At 37.1% G+C, this 22,463-nt stretch overlaps 1 protein-coding gene across 13 annotated transcripts in view; it reads right to left on the minus strand.

Moving 5' to 3' along the window:
- The window catches only part of gek (serine/threonine-protein kinase gek), a 236,345-nt gene extending 214,364 nt beyond the window's left edge, over positions 1-21,981 (minus strand). For 11 of the 13 annotated variants that reach the window (XM_068361973.1, XM_068361968.1, XM_068361971.1 and 8 more), the window contains exons 1-2: positions 21,859-21,981; positions 13,512-14,377 (exon numbers count right to left, since the gene is read on the minus strand). In XM_068361973.1, coding sequence (XP_068218074.1) covers positions 13,512-13,848 — 337 coding nt within the window. In that variant the 5' untranslated portion in view covers positions 13,849-14,377; positions 21,859-21,981. Of the gene's footprint in view, positions 1-13,511; positions 14,378-16,331; positions 16,428-21,267; positions 21,693-21,858 lie in introns of those variants that run through there. The other 2 variants (XM_068361962.1, XM_068361963.1) reach the window with 2 other exon arrangements.
- Between the last annotated feature and the right edge of the window lie 482 nt (positions 21,982-22,463).

The raw sequence follows: 22,463 nt of genomic DNA on the forward strand, positions 1-22,463 counted from the left end.
ATTGGCCTCAACTAATCATTAATTTCAAGGAATTGTGTTCTACTGCATGGACTTTGGGTCTACTTTATAGTCTATTGGGGTTGAAAAGAATTTGGTCTTCTCAAAAATGATTGGGTACTTATCAATGCATGTAGTGTTAACGTGAATACTAATTCGCTTGAAACAAAAGCAGATGACCAAATGATTCAATATTACATACAGGAGTAGAAGATACCATTTCCATCGATACCGAAATCAGCAAAGAAAATAGATAACCACAATGTAGACTGACCATAAGAAATGTATGAGAAATACTAATACACAGTATCTAATAATAGTACTTAACAAAATACTCTTATCTAAAATCCAATAGTGCAAACAGGTTAGTGTTATTTATCATTATTTTCTGATGTTGAAATAATTAAATTGTTGGTTACAGAAGTTTTCCAGCAAATCTATTCAAACACTGCCCTCATTACCTTTCAAGTAGTTTTGAGATATTCAAGATATTTTCCTTTCTGTTACCGACTAATTCTACCTAAAAGAAGCTGAATTTCCAATGAGAGGTTTTGAATACCTCAAGCATATGCATTCCATTAGTCTGTGTGCTCTTGCTCGTAAGTTTTTCTTATGGAATGCTTAGAAATTTATGCAATGCGTACATGCTAGATATCTATCGGGGGAACAGGGAACACTTTGTAGATCATTGTGATTAATTCATTGAATCCTTAAATATTTTGCTTCTTAAGGTACAATAATACAAACGGAATTAAACCAACCCAAGTTTTTCTCCACATCAGATTACTTATAAAAATAAAGTGATTTGTCATGAAGCAAACAAAAGAAATTCAATACAACCTAAATCAGCCACAACAAAAATGACGTACACGAAACACATGTAAGGTAAAATCTAAGGTTGAATAGAACGGGAAGGTTTCAATCTCCGTCAAAAGATGAAGATATGTAAATTGGAAAGAGAACAGCATTGATGCTGCTCCTTGAAGAGTTCGAGAGGTAGGCCTCATTTGGCTACGCCCATTACGACAACGTAATGAAATAGCAGAGAGAGAGAGAGAGAGAGAGAGAGAGAGAGAGAGAGAGAGAGAGAGAGAGAGAGGAGAGAGAGAGGAGAGAGAGACCTCACAGGGCCTCACGAAAATAAAAGACAAACGCGGTCCCATACATGTACAAATGCCAGTACAAAAGTACACCTGGAGCCATACATACCATACCGAAAGGGGCCATTAGTTGAAATAGGCCTAAGCAAAAGAATTTGTAAAAATCTATTAGAAATAAAAATGTTAAAGAATTCAAAATAATTGTCCACTCCACAACAAATACACGACACTGTATAAGTTCCAAGCCCAGATAAAAAGAAATACGAAATATATAAAAAAAATGGAGTACATCTTGATTATAGTAAGGGCAGTGACAAGGCTTAAAAACATAAGGTAAAATTGAGGCAAGGCTGAATAACTAATTCTCATGAAAATCAAAGATAGGAAAAAATGTAATAATACATCAAGAAGAGATCAGGTCGTCACTAAAGGAACTTGGATGTAAAGAAGAGGTTGGAACACCTATAAAGCCAAAGAGAGAGAGAGAGAGAGAGAGAGAGAGAGAGAGAGAGAGAGAGAGAGAGAGAGAGAGAGAGAGAGAGCATGCGTCCAACCTTGCTCCGGTTGCTAAAAATAGTTACCCCCACAAATCTTGAGGCACCCAAACGCACCTTCCACCACTGCGATGACTCGAGTTAACTAAGCTCTTTTATTAAAGGTATGTACTGTATGTACCCATGTATGTGCAGAATGTATGTATATATGTATGTATGAATGAATTCAAAATGCAAGGATCTTATTCATGATGTCTGTGGATCGAAGTTTCCTTTTATACACAGGAAACCCGTCTTCTAACAACTGAGCATATGTGTGATTACACTAGGAGGCGAGAGGAGAGAGGATTGCTTAATCAAAGGTAAGTTTTAAAATTCTTAGAGAAATTACGAATAGTTCATTATTGTGACATATATATATATATATATATATATATATATATATATATATATATATATATATGTGTGTATAATATATATATATATATATATATATATATATATATGTATATATATATATATGTATATATATATATATATATATATATATATATATATATGTATATATATATATATATATATATATATATATATGTATATATATATATATATATATATATATATATATATATATATATATACATATATATATATGAATTCTTACATCTTATTTCCGATGTTATCCGACACACAAGACTCGATAAATTTTGAGAATGAAACTGAAATCTTAATACTACATACAAACTTTGAAGTTTTCTTCATGTTTCTATTACACTTGACTCATATTCTCAAAATGTTCAGTTGACGGGTATATTCATCAGGGATCAAACCGTACTTTCTTCCTTTTCTTTATCGGTTCTTGGGTGCAAATGAAGTTTTCACTTTTCTCAGAAAACTAGAGTGCCACTGAGTAGAGAGCATGCCTTCACCACACCAATCAATCTCATTTTGCTCTTGATTACACTGCGTACTTGTACTTCGACGTATGTTCTTCAAACTCAGATGGATTTATCCTTAGGTCATACCCCACATGTTCAAGTTTCGTTGAAATTAGTTCAATGGGTTTTGCGTAATGTTATTCACAAACAAACAAAAAAAATAAACAACGAAATGTTTCCCATTTACTTATCATTGCGATTATTTTCAAAGTCCTGCTGCGTATTGTACTTCGAAACGTTGAGAGATTCATTTTTGGGTCATATCCTAAATGACTACCATGTTTGATCAAAATCGGTGAGGTAGTTTTTGTGGAAAGTTACTCCCAAATAAAAAATAAACTAAACAGGCAGGGGTGAATACACGCCTATCGCAAAATCTTCCACCAAACAGCGATTAATATTAAGCTAACAAATCTAGGCCTTTCACATTCACTTCCGATAATATAGAGCAAGGAAAGTCCTATTACAAGCATGGCCACCACGTAATGTCTATAGAGCCCAAGGTAATCTAACACAATCACAAAAACCCAATCAACCAGAAAGCCCCAATGACCTAAGTTATTGAGCCAATCATGCTGGAAAACCCCAACATAACATCCGACATTTTCCACCCACGCCAGTTAAGCAGTGGTTAGGCTACTTCGCGATCCAGAGAGGCTTACCGAGTGCTGGCTACTCACTTCACATCGACCTGCATACAAGACTCCAACTTTTCCTATGTCAGCTTGGCGTATCTCTAACGCAGGTCATCGACATACAAAATATCTACGAATTGATAAGATATGATGACTGAAAATGTCTTCCAAACAATAAGAGAGAGTAACGCGTGATATTAGTTTCTTTGATATATACAATGTTGCTACGCTTTATTTGGAAGTAAAAGAAACCAAAAGAGCTTATATTTGTATATGAATGTTCACACAATATATACATACATATATAATATATTATATTATACATATATTATATTATATAAATATATATATACATACATACACACACACACACACATATATAATATATATATATATATATATATATATATATATATATATATATATATATATATATATATATATATATAATGTTGATAGTCCACTGCAGGACAAAGACCTCAGTAATGTCTTTCCATTCGCGTCTGTTTATGGTCATTCTATGCCAGTCTATATACGCACATTTTCTTAGCTAGTCAATCCATCGTCTTCTCTTTCCTCCCTTGCTTTATTTGCAATCTTTAGGGACCCATTCTGTTACCCTTCTTGTCCATCTATAATCTGTCGCTCTTATTATATGTCCTGCCCATGCCCTATCTTTTTCTTACATAATAACCTCTACTTTAGTTTGCTCTCGTATCCTTATTGCTCTTTTTCTGTCTCTTAATGTTAGCTATATGACGCCTTTTTATCCCAGAAATGGCAGAGTCACCAGACTGATGGAGATTGCTTTCCTGCTTTTTAAAAGAACGAGCTGTCATACGCTTCCTGTTAGATTCCCGCTCGCTTATTCTTGGACCTGGGCGATTGTTGGGAGTGTGCGCGATAGAGTCGCAAACGAGTCGCCGCCTATTGCCTTCAGCACGGTTATTGAGCCTGCGAATAATCGTGAATAGTGCTGATTCCCTTGAGATTTATTGCAAGGGTTTTAGAATGCCCCTCGACTTGGCAACGAGTGCACAATGATTGGCCAACGCTATAGATTTCGTCAGATATTTTGTATTGGACCTTAAGAGTTCGAATGTCAAATAAAAACAAATTTATTCTTTTTCTTCATTCCTACTGATCTTCTAAGTTATTTTTATCAAGCGTGACAATTTATAACATGTCTTTATTTATATGGATTTCATAATTTATTCACGTTTTTATTGATTTCATTCATAGTGATGTATTTTATCTATTCATGATTAACATTTTCTATTTGTCATTCATAACGATTTAACATTTTATTTTTTTTTACGTTTGTTTCCTTTATTGACTTCATTCGTAGTGATCATTCACCATCATTCCATTTATTCATATCTATTTAAGTCACTCATAATGATTTAACATTTTATTTATTCATTGGGCAAGGTTCTTCTAGTGCTAACGGCGACGGAGTTGGGGCGAGCTGCGAACTTCAGCTGAGCCAAAGCACTTTTCTGTTGTTGCTTTTAAGCCAGTGGGATACGGTCCGTGGTTCCATAGGCTCCATAGACTCGCTAGATACTGCGAGTTCGTCGTACATACCCACGATTGTTGCAAAGGAGCCGTTGCCAAGACGTAGTTAAGTACGATTCCCTTCGGACTCCTAAGATGACGAGGGCAATTTTGAACATTCGAAAATTTCCTCAGCAAGGTCTAACCCCCCCCCGGGGGGGGGGGGGTGCGAGGAGGAGGAGGAGGAGGTTGAGTAATCCTCCCGCTATATTTTGCGCATATTGGGGGTGGATTTGTTGTAAAATGATGATTCCTAACATGGCAGCAAGTCAGAGAGCTTAGTTACAAATGTGTGAGCCCAGCCTTATTCTTTCCAAAGTTCTTCGAGTTGTAACTAGCTTGTGTTCTGAGGCTTTAGTAAGGCCTCAAGATTCTGATGCATAAGCTAACATAGGACATGATTATCATTAGCCTACATATATCTATATAACCAATAGTTTTATTGACATTTAGAAGTTCATACAATATTATCTCCATCTATGTCCTTACCAACCTGAGAGAGAGAGAGAGAGAGAGAGAGGAGAGGAGAGAGAGAGAGAGAGAGAGAGAGAGAGAGAGAGAGATTCTGATCTTAAAACACGGAACTTGTTAAAATATCCATGGTTTCGACATTTTGTGAACCTTCATAGGAGCGTAGATGCAAAATCTTTCATACACCACTAAGAGCCATAATCGGATTATTTGCCAAGGTTTCAGTATCGGCGCTAGGCAGCCTAACAGTCTTTCTCCTTAGAGAAACAAGGCTTTCATAAACTTTTTTTTATAACTGCCCAAAGATGGCCTACAATTTTTATAATGGTGTCTTAATGCAGACTACTTTTAGTAGTTGTAATTCATTTGATATTAATTTTTGAAAGCGATCCATATATCAGCCGTCTCTTGGTCTGTATCTGTATGATAAAAAAAATAAAAGGATGCACAATCATCTTCTTAATAAGAATATTAACACAGAAATATAAATATCCTCCTATGCACTTAACTTTATTCAACTTTGAGGGCTGATTCCCTATGACGCAAGGGAACTCTACGCACTTCAGGACCTTCAAAATCAGTTTGTCGTATATATTCAAAAGTATTTTGCGTATCACGCAGAGTAGTTTGTGTTCATTGTCAAATCTACACTATCGAAACCCTTAAGAGAACAAGAAAATCTTAGTTTCTTCTTGTATAATATAACTTATTGTTATCACTTCCAAGGAGGATGCAAAATCTACGCCAGACATAGATTATTTATTTATGAATTTCATATTTCATATGAATTTTAAAATGACAAGTTATCATTTACGAGCTAGTATAGGAATAGATACCAGTTCTCGTAGATTTTTGCTTGCGCTGGTATCAGCCACACGCTAACAATATTAAGGCACAAACACACAACCCAGCAAGGTATTCCAGAATGGCCGGCAACAAAAGACCCCTGGGCGCCAACAAACAAAACAATCTACCACTACAACACAACAACAAACTACCACCGATATGGCTACGACCAGGCAATTTAACCGGGTATTGGATGCCGAAGAAAAGAAGAAGGGCGTCTCTATAAACAGGTCCACCATTCGAAAGTTATTTGCTTACATCGTCAGGGAGAAGAGACCTACGCTGTCTCGAACAACACTCTATAAAACAATAAAACTGGTTTCAATATAATACGACGACGACCTTCATCTAGTGGACATACATACATACACACACATGATATATATATATATATATATATATATATATATATATATATATATATATATATATATATATACACGCACAACTACCACCAAATGAAGCCGTTTCTAGTCCTCTGCAGGACAAAGGCCTCAGACATATTCTTATCCTTGTCTGGGGTTTGACCAGTTTTCATCCACTACGTTAGCCAGCTGCAGATTGGTGATAGTGGGAGACTTCTGCCTGATCGCTCACAGCAAACCAACCTAGTATGGATAGTCCAGACTATTATAATACAGCTTTGCTGATCATGACGATACACAAAACCTTTCAAACAAGTTAAGGTATCCTTACTCCGAAAGGGGATATTATATTCATCTTGCCTGCTTCTTCTCCAATGTCTATAATGTGTGGAATCTTGTAAAGAATAAATCACTATTCCTCAATTAGTTCCATAAGAATGTATTCATATTCCTGAACAAAATCGACATCATGATAACCAAATTAGTCGTTTTATTTGCCCATATTTTTAACATTCAAAACTCATAATTACATAAACTCCATAAATTCTAACTTTTTTAAAGTATAAGATCTGTTTTAACAGAGCGGCCTCTTAAATACAGTCTATAAATCAACAAACAAAATATTAATTACAATGATTTTTACAACACTGCCTCTATAATGTGAGATTATTTTGAGAGCTAAATTCAATAAGCAAAAACTAAATATCCAAAGAACCATATTCCTATGAATCGTTTCTTTTACCTTGGGGTTCAAGGTTAAAACACGTTACGCTTTTTTTTCTCCTTTTTATTAACTTTTTGCACAACATCAATTTATGCTCGCGTTCGTTAACAAACCCTCTCATCACGTCACATCAAAGGAAGACGGAACGAAAAACGCAGCACATTAAGATGTTAACTTGGGCATACAGATCACCGTGGGCCTTTACCCGCCTCTTAAGAACCGACTGTAATTATCGCAAGCCAGGGGAGCTAGCTTCTGGCCGGCCTTTCTGGTCGTCCTGCGACTTCAGTCGATCTGGTCGCTTGCTTCATCTCGCAAATAACTGACCTTGAAGTAAAACAAAGTATGAAATAATCATAAGTTACGTCTCAAAATCTACATTCACTTAACTTTCGATCAAGTGTAACGTATGTCACGCCAAGAGCACAAGTATATCACATGTTACCTAGTAATATATCAAAACAATTAAGGATAAAACAGGTGATGTACATGATGTTAAACGGGCGTTACTTTATAAAAAAATTGTCGCTAAGAGTTTAACAACAGAAGTCCATTAGTTTCTAATAAATCCCGGAAAAGATTATTAAAATCTCAAACATTGATATAAACTTGACTCCTAGTTGGAGCTTAGCCATGTATTTGGAGATTAAAGAGGAAATAAAGTGTCTATTACAGATGCAGCTTCCCTTATCACAAAAATAATAATGCAGGGTAGATGCCTCTTTTGCACAGATAACATTCCTACCTATAACAGGAAAACATGGAAAGATGAGATGGTAATATTCAAACCTAATCTGCAATTTCTCGTAAAATGGGATGAAATATCAAAATTAAATTAAATGAGTTATATGACTAACATAATTATAACACATTTCAACCCTTCATTACAATGCTAAAAGGGGTAAACCCAATGCCCACAGAAAATAGGCAATACATGTAAAAGAAGTCACGTGACAATAACTCCTTCCTCCTCAAGTGCAACACATTCGTACAATGGCCCTTCAGTGTTGAAACCACATGTCATATGGTGTTCCCTCCCTCACGCCATTTCAGAACATATCCCTGTTACTCCTTTTAAAGGAGTAGCCAGAGTTCCGAGTGCCACAGGGGCGAGTATATCTTCTCAGTGCCTCGGCGCTGCAAACACTGCCCGCAGGGTCATGCATGACGAACGAAGCATACCCGACCACGCCCAATAGTGGATAAGGACAGGAGAGGTACGCGGATCATTAAAGAGCTGCCTTGGGTCCTCTGGAGGCAAAAGGGCTGCACTTTGCCCGAAACAAAAACCTTCCCAGCCAGGCACTCCACCCGCTAGGGGCCCCTACAGTCCCACTATTGTTTTCCTTTCCTCCTGTTAACAGGACGAGAACACTCCCCCACCCAACACCAGATCCGACACCGAACCCAAGGACCCTACCTTCAATCTCCAGGCCACTCTGACGGGCCGAGGGACCGCGGTACCGGATTTTCGTTTCTAACGGAACAGTCTATAAAGGAGGCCACTCCAGTCAGGGCATTTCGACGTTACTCTCTCCTAACAAATATAAAAGTAAATATTCGAGTGTCAGCCTTCTCATACCTGCCACAAAAGAAAACATGGAATAATCCGTGAGAGAGAGAGAGAGAGAGAGAGAGGAGAGAGAGAGAGAGAGAGAGAGAGAGAGAGAGAGAGAGAGAGAGAGGAGAGAGAGAGAGAGAGAGAGAGAGAGAGAGAGAGTATCCTTTACCTACCAAGAATTATGTGGCTATGACTCGATTGGAAAAAAAAATAATATTCATACACAGACTATATAGCTTTAGAAACATGGCAAGAAAATGGCACAAGGACTTCAATGAAATTCAAGGGGGTGAGGGTGAAACTACGGGAGACAGGAGGAGGAAAACAGACAAGAAAGGGGGGAGTATGGGGGTTAGTAGGAAGGGGAAAGGGGGAGCGGAATGGTAAGAACTGTAATCATTCGAAACTCGTGTCTTGTTAATTCCATTATGTAAAATATACGAAAACTAATGTGAAAACATTATAATCATATGGCAGTGATTAAAATTTTCTTCACAAAATAATAATGAGGATATGCTTGCATATCTTATTAACAAAAGCCACATGCCTGGAACAGTCTTAGTCTATCATCATTCTTAGTACCTAACCCCTCTAGATTGCGTAATTCTCCAGTTTTCAAAAGCTTTAAAGAAAGTTGTCAATCTAGCACGATTAAAAAAACCTCCACTAGCTCTTATAAAAATTAACATATTTGAATTCCTAACCCACCCCTTTTCTTATAAAAATGAACTTATTTTGAACTGTTAACCCACCTCTTTTCTTACAAAAATGAACGTATTTGAACTGTTAACCCATCTCTTTCCTTATAAAGAGGAACTTATTTGAACTGTCAACCCACCTCTCTCTTATAAAAATGAACTGTTAACCCACCTCTTTTCTTATAAAAAGGAACTTATTCGAACTGTTAACCAACCTCTTTTCTTAAAAAAAGAGCTTTTAACCCACCTCTTTTCTTATAAAAATTAATTGTTAATCCACCTCTTTTCTTATAAAAATGGTCTGTTAATCCACCTCTTTCTTATACAAATTAACTGCTAATCCACCTCCTTTCTTATGAAAATGACTTGTTAACCCACCTCTTTTCTTATAAAAATAAACTTATTTGAATTTCTAACCCACCACTTTTCTTATAGAAATGAACTTATTTGAACTGTTAATCCACCTCTTTTCTTATAAAAATGAACTTATTTGAACTGTTAACCACATCTTTTCTTATAAAAATGAACTTATTTGAACTGTTAACCCACATCTTTTCTTATAAAAATTAACTAAATTGAACTGTTAACCCACCTCTTTTCTTTAGAAAAAAAAAAAAAAAACTTAGTTGAACTGTTAACCTACCCCTTTTCTTTTAAAAATGAACTGTAAACCCAGCTCTTTTCTCATAAAAAATAAACTGTTAACCCACATATTTTTTATATAAAATACTGTTAACTCACCTCTTTTTTATATAAAATAAACTGTTAACCCACCTATTTTCTTATAAAAATAAACTTATTTGAACGGTTAAGGCAGACCGAGTTTTAACACAACATCAGAACATGAATAATGGGTACCGGGAGGAACAACAGGTGAGGAAACCAAGGTTACAGACACATTTCCCGTTTTGTCCGAGACAGCAGCACCCCAAACACAACGTTTGGATAACTACAACCTTTAAAGTAACTGATAACTTTATCAAGTCTAAAATTATAATATAACTTCATATACACATGAATTCCTTACTTTCCGTGAACGTGGAGTATAATTCCATACGTCGTAAATGTTAAATTATGAACCTCCAAGAAAAATACCTCAATCTATGAATATTTTTTTTCATAGAGAGACAATGACAGGGGAATATAAATGGATAACTTTTTCAAACGTTATTGGCAATTAAAATCAAAAGATCCATGGAAAATCATTGAAAACAAGATGGAACTTTCAACATAGCAAGAAAATTTTCAATATTCCTGTTGTAAATTCATAGGTCTGATATCAATGAAGTGTGATTGACAAGAACAACAAAAAGGATAAATTAAAACTTAGTAGTTATAAATTTCACTTTTTACAATACACGAAAAAAGTGAGTCGTATACTGACGATGTGAATCACACTGTCAGGGAAGACCATTTTCTTGGTGTAAATGTTGAAGGATCCATAGGCGGAAAGAACTGGTCCAGCACAAGAAGGAATAATTGCACTACGTACTACAAATCGAGAAAACTCACGATGGATTTTCTAATGAATGAGAGAGAGAGAGAGAGAGAGAGAGAGAGAGAGAGAGAGAGAGAGAGAGAGAGAGAGAGAGAGAGAGAGAGAGAGAAAAATGTTTGTTGTAGATGTTTATTATCATATCTGCACATTTTAAAAAATAAATGAGTAATTAGACACAGTGTGTTTTGACTTCCCTTTACATCATACACATGAAAGGGTAAGTGTGGATGGCTGAACTGGGTGTAGGGGGAAATTTGGAAGGCTAAAGGGGGTGCCGGGGAAAATCTGGAAGGCTGAAAAGGGTGCAGGGGAAAATCTGGAAGGCTGAAAAGGGTGCAGGGGAAAATCTGGAAGGCTGAAAAGGGTGCAGGGGAAAATCGGGAAGGCTGAAACGGGTACAGGTGGAAACGAAAAGCTGAAAAGGGTGCAGGGGGAAATCTGGAAGGCTGAAACGAAAAGCTGAAAAGGGTGCAAGGGGAAATCTGGAAGGCTGAAGAGGGTGCAGGGGGAAATCTGGAAGGCTGAAGAGGGTGCAGGGGGAAATCTGGAAGGCTGAAGAGGGTGCAGAGGGAAAGCTGGATGGTTAAAAAAGGTGTAGAAGGAAATCTGGAGGGCTAAAGAGGGTGCAGGGGGGAATCTGTAAGGCTAAAGGGGGTGCAGGGGGAAATCTGTAAGGCTAAAGAGGGTGCAGCGGGAAATCTGTAAGGCTAAAGAGGGTGCAGGGGGAAATCTGTAAGGCTAAAGAGGGTGCAGGGGGAAATCTGGAAAGCTGAAAAGGGTACGGGGGGAGGGAATCTGGTAGGCTAAAAAAGGGTGCAGACGGAAAGCTGGGTGGGTATAAAAGGGAGCAGTGGGAAATCTGGATGCCTAAAAAGGGGGCAAGGGGAAATCTGGAAGGTTAAAAAGAGCGCAGAGGTAAAAATGGAAGGCTGAAAAGGGTGCAGGGGGAAAATCTGGATTGTTGAACTGGGCGCATGAGGAAACCAAGATTACTGACCAAGGTGCAGAAGGAAATCTAGGAGGCAGAAACGGGTGCAGGGGGGAAATCTGGAAAGCTAAAAAGTGTACAAGGGTAATCTGGATGGCTAAAAAAAGGTGCAGAGGGAAATCTGCAAGGCTAAAATGGGTGAGAAAAAATTTGGATGGCTATAAAAAGGGTGCAGAGAGAAATTTGGATAGCTAAAAAGGGTGAAAAAATCTGGATAGCTAAAAAGGGTGAAAAAATCTGGATGGCTAAAAAGGGTGAAAAAAAATCTGAATGGCTAAAAAGGGTGCAGAGGGAAATCTGGATGGCTAAGAAGGGTGCAGAGGGAAATCTGGATGGCTAAAAAGGGTGCAGAGGGAAATCTGGATGGCTAAAAAAGGGTGCAGAGGGAAATATGGATGGCTAAAAAGGGTGAAAAAAAATCTGGATGGCTAAAAAGGGTGCAGAGGGAAATCTGGATGGCTAAGAAGGGTGCAGAGGGAAATCTGGATGGCTAAAAAGGGTGCAGAGGGAAATCTGGATGGCTAAAAAGGGTGCAGAGGGAAATATGGATGGCTAAAAAGGATGCAGTAGGAAATCTTGATGGCTAAAAAGGATGCAGTAGGAAATCTGGATGGCTAAAAAGGGTGCAAAGGGAAATATGGATGGCTAAAAGGGTGCAGTAGGAAATCTGGATGGCTAAAAAGGGTGCAGTAGGAAATCTGGATGGCTAAAAAGGGTGCAAAGGGAAATCTGGATGGCTAAAAAGGGTGCAAAGGGAAATCTGGATGGCTAAAAAGGGTGCAGAGGGAAATCTGGATGGCTAAAAAGGGTGCAGAGGGAAATCTGGATGGCTAAAAAGGGTGCAGTGGGAAATATGGAAGGCTAAAAAAGGGTGCAGTGGGAAATCTGGATGGCTAAAAAGGGTGCAGAGGGAAATCTGGATGGCTAAAAAGGGTGCAGAGGGAAATCTGGATGGCTAAAAAGGGTGCAGAGGAAAACATGGATGGCAAAAAAGGGTGCAGAGGAAAACATGGATGGCAAAAAAGGGTGCAGAGGAAAATATGGATGGCTAAAAAGGGTGCAAGGGGACATTGGGAAGGCTAAAAAGGGTACAGGGGAAATCTGAATGGCTAAAAGAGGTGCAGGGGGAAATCTAGAAGCTAAAAGGGTGGAGAAGGAAATCTGAATGACTAAAAAGGGTTCAGGTGAAATCTGGTTGGTTAAAAAGGGTGCTGGTTGAAATCTGGAAGGCTAAAAAGAGTGCAGAGGGAAATATGGAATACTGAACAGGGTGCAGGGGGAAATCCAGATGGCTGAACTGGGTGCAAGAGGAATCTGGGGGGCTGATAATGGTGCAGGGGGAAATCTTGAAAGCTGAACTTGGTGCCGGGGGAATTTGGAAGGCTGAACTAGGTGCAGGAGGAAACTGGAAGGCTGGACTTGGTGCAAGGGGAATCTGGAATGCTGGACTGGGTGCAGGGAGAATCTGGAATGCTGGACTGAGTGCAGGGGGAATCTGGAATGTTGGACTAGGTGCAGGGGGAATCTGGAATGCTGGACTGGGTGCAAGGGAATCTGGAATGCTGGACTGGGTACAGGGGTAAATCAGCGAAAATTTTGGACCCACTGTTACTATAATAGTCAAATCAACTTTACTCACCATATTCGATAAAATCGGACACGGTCTTCTCCCTCCGTAGGGACGAATTGGTGCATTCGTCATAGAGGACCACCAAAACGTCCAGCAGGGTTTCCATGGAGTAGCTCTGGCCGCTACTCTCCGCAGGACCCGATAAGAACAGTCGTTCGAGTTCGTTGATCCTCACGATGGCTTCACTGGAGTTCATCACCACACCAACTTCTCCTACTCCAACGACCTCCGAGGAGGACATCAATTCACCACCACCTACACATCCACCCACGAGGGCAGTCTCTTCCTCTCCCCCACCTGTTCCACCTCCTCCTCCCCCACCGTGTTCGTTTCCGTCCCCCATCATTGAAACGGGATTTTCCTTTTCGTGGGAAAAGGACCGTCTAATCTTAACATTCACTCTCTAATGGAAGATCAGATTTATAGATTCTCTTCACCTGAGAGCCGTCTAAAAACATCCGGCCTGATGATTCTAAAATAGGAAATTTGCGTAGTGCTGACCACCAGCGTCCTACTAATACTATCAAATAAGCATAATCTTAGTTAATTCCGTTATGTTTTAACTCTTCGGACACTTGAACACCAATGGATGTTTGCAGCCACGAGCCAATACCATTTTATTTTCCTTTTATATTTCCCTTTTCCAGATTCCCCGAAAAACAAAGGCTGCACCTCGAATGAACTCTATATTTCTTATGAATTTCCACTTTATCTTTGCATAAATGAGCTAACTTAATCAAAGGCACATTGAGTAATGTAACACTCAGAATATCACTCATCACCAATCCCCAAACAACGACGACGACAACGCTCGTGGGTTGCACGTACAGAACAAGTCGACTCCCGCGATAGAGCTGGGCTGTGGAGAACCACCTCTGCAAGAAACAAGAGAAAGACATTAGGTTGTATGCATACAAAAAGGAAATTCAATGCACAACATATATGTGGAAATGAAAGAAATGAAGAAGAAGCAAGTGTTATGAGCAAATGTGAGGAGTTAATGAAATAAAACTAATAATTACTATGAAAAAGGTTAGCTAATGACATAAAACTAACAAATACTATGAAAAAGAGATTAGCTTATGACAAACTAACAAATGATAAGAACAACATTAGTTAATGACATAAAACTAACAAATACTATGGAAAAGAAATTAGCTTATGACAAACTAACAAATGATAAGAACAAGATTAGTTAATGACATAAAACTAACAAATACACAGTACCAAAAGGGATTAAATAACCTTGCTGCCAAAATCCAACATAATCTACTTAGTGTATTTTTCTGCAAACATGACCTAATGATACAACGATTAACAAGGTCAAACTTCGATTCCATTGTTCTACTGAACTCTTTAAAGCATGTGAATTTCAGTCAATACAATTTTACTTTAAGGCCTGCTCTCCTGGTCACATCATATAGTGGACCCCTACGCAATACAGGGCCTACAAGAACAGTTTATTCCAAGTATCTCAACCGTGGTGTGTTGTATATTTTTAGTATTTCGCGTGAAACACAGCGTATTGGATGTTTATTGTCAAACCCACATTATCGAAGCACTTCGAAAACTAGTCTTAATATCTTCAGCCTTTTGGATGTCCATTGGGAGCTGCTTGTATAGTCTTGGAGCATCATATTTGAAAGCTCTAGAACCTAGAGTAGACATACATCTTGGCTTCAATTATTTGAAACCATCTCTAATTATTCTTGTATCTACACGATTCGTTGGCTGCACAATGTGTAACTATTCTCTAGATATTTTGGACGTCCTGTTCTGATAACTGATTGAACATATACTTTATTAAGCTTTAAAAGGCATCCAGTTTAATTAAATAAGTATAAGAGTAATCCTTTCTAGAGGTGGGACACCTTTTATCCGTCTTGCTCCTCTGTTTAATATGTTTTGTAATGTAAGTTGTACTTTCGGTTGATTGTATTGGATGGAGTTACAGAAATCAATCCTGGTAACAACAGAGTTTATCACAAATTTCTTTACAGAATATTCATCCGGATACTTCTTTATAAAAGCAATGTTTCTGTGATGATATACAGTGGATTTTACCACATTATTTACTTGAATAAACACATTTCCTAGAAAACACAATACACTACTGTCAAATGTCTTTAAATAAGTGTGGTAGTTTGCTATTCTCTTTCCTATGTATGAACGTTTGGTACATACTGCACTGGCTAACTCTGACTTGGGTGTACTATTATGCACGTATTAACCAACACCCAACACCTCCCCTCTCTATCACACACATACAACTATGAGTCTTTGGCCAATACTATATATAACCATGACAGGTCTGTACTATTCTCAATGCTGATATTTAATTAGACCCACCAATCTCCTTTCACAGATGGGTGCGAGTTCCTTGCTTCACATAGCAATATGATAAAAGCCAAATCAAAAACATTCAACACAAGATGCAAAGCACTTGACAATATTGTAAACTGAAAGCGTTTTATCCCAAATCAGCCAATATTGTTGGCAAAATATATTCCACAGAGCTTTATACCATCCTCGAAAATAGAGGGGGCTAATTCAGGCTTCGTGCCCCATGTAAAATTGATTTGCCCAATTTGGCCGAGTCCCTTTTCTCATTACTCTCAAAGCCGAGAAAAACACCATTTGATTACTGACAGTGAGAAGGTACCGTCCAACCATATGCCTTTTCCAAAGCCCAGAAGTAAAACAATGGGCGCCATAGCGTGGGGGGAGGGGAGTCCACAATAGTCCTCTGAGAGAAACGAGCGGCACAGACGTAAACAAACCAACGAAATTGTTATCTAAATGAACGGACTGACGAAGCAAAACACTTACGCCGGAGGACGAGACACGCACACATCCTACACTCACAATTGCCAAGTTCCGACTAACAGCGGCAGCCACTGACGGAGCTTCGTGCCAAATGGTTCTTAAAATGAGTAGAGACCGGAAACAACTCTTCTATAATCTTTCTTATGAAAGAAATAACTGATTTGTCCGTTTATGGGGTATACAAATAGAACAAATCTGTGCAGTACCATAAACGTGAAAAGTTTCACAGCAATAAAATGTAATGTTTTTGGGGTTATCAGCCAAGTAACGGAAAAAATTGTGACGCAACACCAGATAAATAATCATAAATCCCAATGATAACATGGAAATATCACAGGTAATTAGGTACACAAACCTAATGCGATTGCATAAGCAAGCTGCTCCGGAACGGGGGTGTGGGATGGGGGATTACTACAGTATTGATCAGGTATCTGTCAATTTTCTGAATGGAAACGTAAATACGTCTTTCAGCGTCTAACATCTAATTGGTTGAAATTCCTTGTTTGTAACAAATATTTTATCTGTGAATAAAAAATTGCCATTAACACAATTAGAATTTTTCTATCTATTGGCTTCCCACACTACACTAAACCCCCATAACGTTACAACCAAGTCCTACAGAAATGGGGTCTTGGTTACAGCTACAATAAGGGACTGTTTCTTACTGTCACTACTATGCCAGAAAACCAATACAAAAAGACAGATCTAACCATCATTAAAACAGCCGAACACGAATGCCAGAACTCTATTAATTCAGGTCATCCAATAGTCAAGACAGGGTATCATAAGAGCACCATGAGTATTTGGATGGTACCCAAAGGTTTGAAGAGAAAGGCGAGCCTCTCCGATTCCTCTTGTTTTTTTGTTTTTTTTCTTCACCTGCTGTCTTAGTTACAGATATTTAAAAATAGGAACCGCTTATGCACCATATATAAGTGCATAAAAATGCAACCTGATCTAATTATCAATAGAAATGAAGCAATTAGTGCATAAATACACATACTTAAAAACACATGTCAATAAAATCTTAAGCTTTCGATCAAATTTAAAAATAACCTATGAAAACTTCACGTCGTTTGAAATGTTATCCCGGTATATTACACAAACACACGTCCAATGTACTGCCAATGTTAAACGTGAGAGATAGGCATCAACAGAAACTAGGCATTCGATCAAGTCCCACGTTTAGGCCTTGTGAGTCATGGCAAGCTTTCACTGGAAGGTCAGGTCCTCAGCACCACCACAGATGGAACTCGAGGACGGTATTGTGTGCTCACATTTGAAAACAATCCTCTGTAATGCCCTCAATGCTCACCACAGCGTTCTTCTTTCTTTTTTTCCCCTTGATACTACACGTCCTGTAAAATATTTATTAACTACAACTACCTCTTAGCTCTTCTTACGGTATAACTTCTCCTTAAATAGCAATGGTACACTAAGAACCACATACGATATCATTATATATTACTATCACTAGCTAGGTCACAACCTTACTTGGAAAGCAAGATGCTATAAACCCAAGGTTTCCAACAGAAAATAGCCAAGTGAGTTAAGGAAATAAGGAAACACAGACTAGTGTGCTTGAATGTACTCTCAAGCAAGAGAACTCTAACACAAGAAAGTGGCAGATATGGTATAGAAGCTGTGGTTCTATACAAAGTGTGAGCCCTATAAGTACCTCATAGGCTACACACATTAGCTTTAGCTATATTGAACCTTTTACAACTGCAGGCCTATGCAAATGCATACTGTATGAGGAAATAGATAAATAACTAAAACATATATATGCATGTGAAACTAAGAGACAAAAAAGAAAAAAAAGAAATCATAAATGATGTAGCATCAACTCATGTAGTCTATATGGTTTCTGTCATAATCTTTTATAGGCTTGTAATTTCACACAACGTTACAGCAAAAACATCTAATACTGTATATATACACTATATATATATATATATATATATATATATATATATATATATATATATATATATATATATATATATATATATATATATATATATATATATATATACACTATATATTTATACATATAATCTATAAATTTTACTTTTTTATTCTCAAAGGCATTGCCAGACATATGACTACTTGGTCACCCCCCTGTCCATTGAGTGGGGGCGAGAGAGAGTAGTCATACACTGGTGAGAGGGGGGTACCAAGAGAGAAACGCTCAGAACCACTATCTCCCACAAATTTCCGAAACTGCCAGGTTATAGTATGGAAATGGGGAGGGGTGGGAAGTGTTGAATCTGCAAGTTTACATATCTTCAGTATCTAAATATTTAAGCCATCATTTTTTTATGGCTTGGGTATACTAGTATTTATATACTGTATATAAAAAATAATACAATACTGGATGGCTCCAGCTGAAAGAAAAAAATGTTACTGCTATATTCATGTTTTGATAGGTAAATTCTGGGTAAATAATTGGTACAGAAAACTTTCACTTCAATCACTTGAACAAATGATTTCAGTATCGGTTTGAACATTCCAGCTCAAAAACTGAGGGTGCTCTTTAACAACATCTATTGCGCAATTTCTTGTATTATTGTCTTTTAAAACTGAAAAATTAACTTTTTACACAATTCTGTAAGCCTCTATTCCTTCTACACGATTAAGCCACTGCAAAACATCTAATCTATCCTTTTCCTACTTTAAACTTTAGACAACTATTGTAAATCAACACGTTTCTTACCATTCTACATTTTCTTATACAAAATTTACACTATGCATACCAACAACACCGATAGTTTCCTTCTTTTCATGCCATTCATTATCCATTTGGTTTTCTCAAACACTTCAAAAATCTAATATTATGCCCACTTTTGCTAAATTTCTGGTCCAGTTACTCTATCAATGTACTGTATGTGCCTATTTTCTCAATAAATGTAAACAGAAATTGGAATTGATCAATTTATAAAACTGTAAACAAAAAAAATTCATTCACTGTATGTAAATGATTCTCAGAAAATGAGTGCTGCAGCTATTTACATCTCTTGAAGCTAATTTAAAAACCCTCACTGATATAAACCTCTTAGCAAGTAATAAATAAACCCATCTATCACTGTACATTATAGACTATGAAGTTAATGTATATTCTACACTGTACATGATTCACAACTAAAGGTCTTGAAACTAAACTCTAAGACAGGAAACTCAAATAAAGGGGGGAAAAGGACCAAATAATTCATAATCAAGTTTGCAAGGACGGAATTTAAATTCTACCAGAAAAAACAAAAATTTTCTGCAACGCTCTGCTTACAATTAATTCCTGTACATTTTAATGCATAAAACCTAATGTATTTTCATATAAATAACAGCCATGCAAGAGTGAACTGTACTCTTCACTGACAGACAGCTAGTGGTGTCTGACAAATTTTCATGACATGCTATTGATTTTGGTGTCATTTTAAATCTGAATAGTTATAATATATTGCAGTATGGAGGAAAAAAGCAAACAAATTAAAAATCAAAAGCTAGAATGAGCATGTTTCTTTGATATTTTTTCTCTTTAACATGAAAAACATCAAAGATATTCATTAGAGAACATATTTTTTGCCGTCTTTACAATGATATGTGGTTTAATGCTTTTTATGACACATTTTGCATAGGAACATATCTTTTTTATATTCTCTAATGAGATTTTGATTGGTTTGTCAATTTACATTTAAGCCTTTTTATCATTTTGATAAAAATGTCAGACACACGTGAATGAAATCTATGAATTTAAAATTTTAACTCTTATTAACAAATAACGGTACAGTACATTGCAACTGAAGCAGGTTATTTATAATACTAGATTTAAATACACACGTAATATATATATATATATATATATATATATATATATATATATATATATATATATATATATATATATATATATATTGACAGTCATCAATCTATATAAAGAATAATCCTATAAATATAGACTATGATAAATATGTCTAAATCATAAGCAACTCAAATTGTACTACTTTTTTTTTTATCTTGTAAAGCACAAATTTCTTACACCTATTGTAAACATTACAAAAAACATGCTACCCCACCAATCTTAACTCAAACCAAGAGAAGCTATTCCACATATTTGACAATTGACTGTTGGAAAGTAATTTCTCTAATATATAATTCAACAACTGAGGCTATTTACTTCTCTTGAAAATCATAACGACAAATACAATTATATATAAGACTAAAATTAGTATTGTGAAGTTTCATTACCTTCCTGTCAATGCATTAGAACAATTTAACAAAATATAATTCATTTATCCACGCCCCCCCACCCCAAAAAAAAAATATATCAAATTCCCAATAGTGAGTCCACAAATTGTATAAACTATATACTTCTGAATCATGAGATGGATAAGGACCAGATGCAATATATTTAGCTTTTGAAATTGGCTGGGCTGATTGACTACTGTACTAAATTTTATGAAACACAAAACCAGAATTTATAAAATGTTAAAAAATATAACGAACAAGAGTAATGGCAGCGTGAAAGTCTTGAATCAATTAGTTGTTACATCCTATGTGAAGATTTTGTTAGGCATAAGGTCGCATAATCTTGCCTAGGCCTAATATCTTGACTGACTTTAATATCAAGTCAATGGCCACCCTTATAAGACACGGGAAATATAAAATAATAGCTACACAGAACTGACTCTAATTAAATTTTAATTCTATAGTTCTTGTAATAAACATACCATTCATTTAATCTTGTGTACTTGCAAAGCCAACATGAGCCTCCTCAACAATTTGGCAATAGGCCTAATACTTTTCAAAGGTGAAATACCAACACTAGCCTTAAACGTTGGGCCAGGACATTATCTAATGATAGAAACTTAATCCTTTAGAATAACTGGTTTTCTTCGGAAATTACATTTATAACTGGGGCTAATAAATAGTTGGTGAGATATACCCATGAATTGTTGCATGAAGGCAACCGTGTCGTAGACCACTTTGGTTGCAACTTCCTGCTTGAGGTGGTGACGCCGCATTCCCGTTTCAAATACAATGAAGGATTCACTACAAATGTGTTCGGGGGAGGATGAATAGTCCAAGCATAGTGTGGGCCAGAGTTCAGGGTCCTGTAATTCTCTCCTGTCTCTCCCTTCCCAACCAAACGAGAGACTGTGAGGAGGAGGAGGAGGAAGTCGACCTCTTCCTCTCCTTTACACTTCTCAATGACGAAAAGAATTCGGCCAAACCCACACCTACAACTTTAGCCATTTTCTTGGACGAAACACGAGAAACCCTCCTAACATCACTACACTGTAAATTGTATTAGCTTCGGGGAAATACAGTTGGTCGCGAGAGACATTTCTAAGAGAGAGAGAGAGAGAGAGAGAGAGTGAGAGAGAGGAGGGGCTTTGAGCCGACAACTACTACAGCTGGCCTCCTCCGCTATCACTTCTAAATCGATATCGCTGTTAAACAAAGCTCTATATTGCTTTTTTACATCTCCCATCTGTGCACCCAAACTACAAACACGTCTTGGTACATGACTTACCCCATTGCTCTTGTAAAATCACCAGAATTTTACGTATTTTCCATCGTTTTGACTCAGTTAAACCTCAGTAGAGTCCTCACTAACCCCCCAGGCAACCCCTACTGGCCACTCTCCGGACTATAGCTATAGACGAATGAACCCTTCTTTTACTCCGCTCACTATAAACAAAAGAGCATCACAATACGTCATACATGTCTTATTGAATATCTTCTTTCTCTTTTATTATCCTTTATAGCGTAGCTTATGGGTTCCACTTACTAATCTTTTTTAGTTTTAATTTGTTATAATAGGGGCGGATCTTTGAGGAAATCTGCAGCGTCAGGCATTGGCGAAAAATATATGGAATTATTTTGACGGTCATTATACATATCATATAATCAAAGTAATCATGTGAGTGGTGTTTACGAAATCAGAGAATTCATTCGTTTAAAAAGTTTTTGTTTGATCAAAATGTAAACATCCAGATTTGAATTAATTTGACAGCTTTTCGAGTTGCATCATTGGGGTCATATAAAGTTTTATGCATCTGCAGAAAAATGCAAAACCATTGACTGTTAATGCGGAATTTTATTAAATAAACCAGTACAATATATTTCATATGTACT

The sequence above is a fragment of the Palaemon carinicauda genome, chromosome 38 (genome assembly GCF_036898095.1).
Source record: "Palaemon carinicauda isolate YSFRI2023 chromosome 38, ASM3689809v2, whole genome shotgun sequence".
Lineage (NCBI taxonomy): Eukaryota > Metazoa > Arthropoda > Malacostraca > Decapoda > Palaemonidae > Palaemon > Palaemon carinicauda.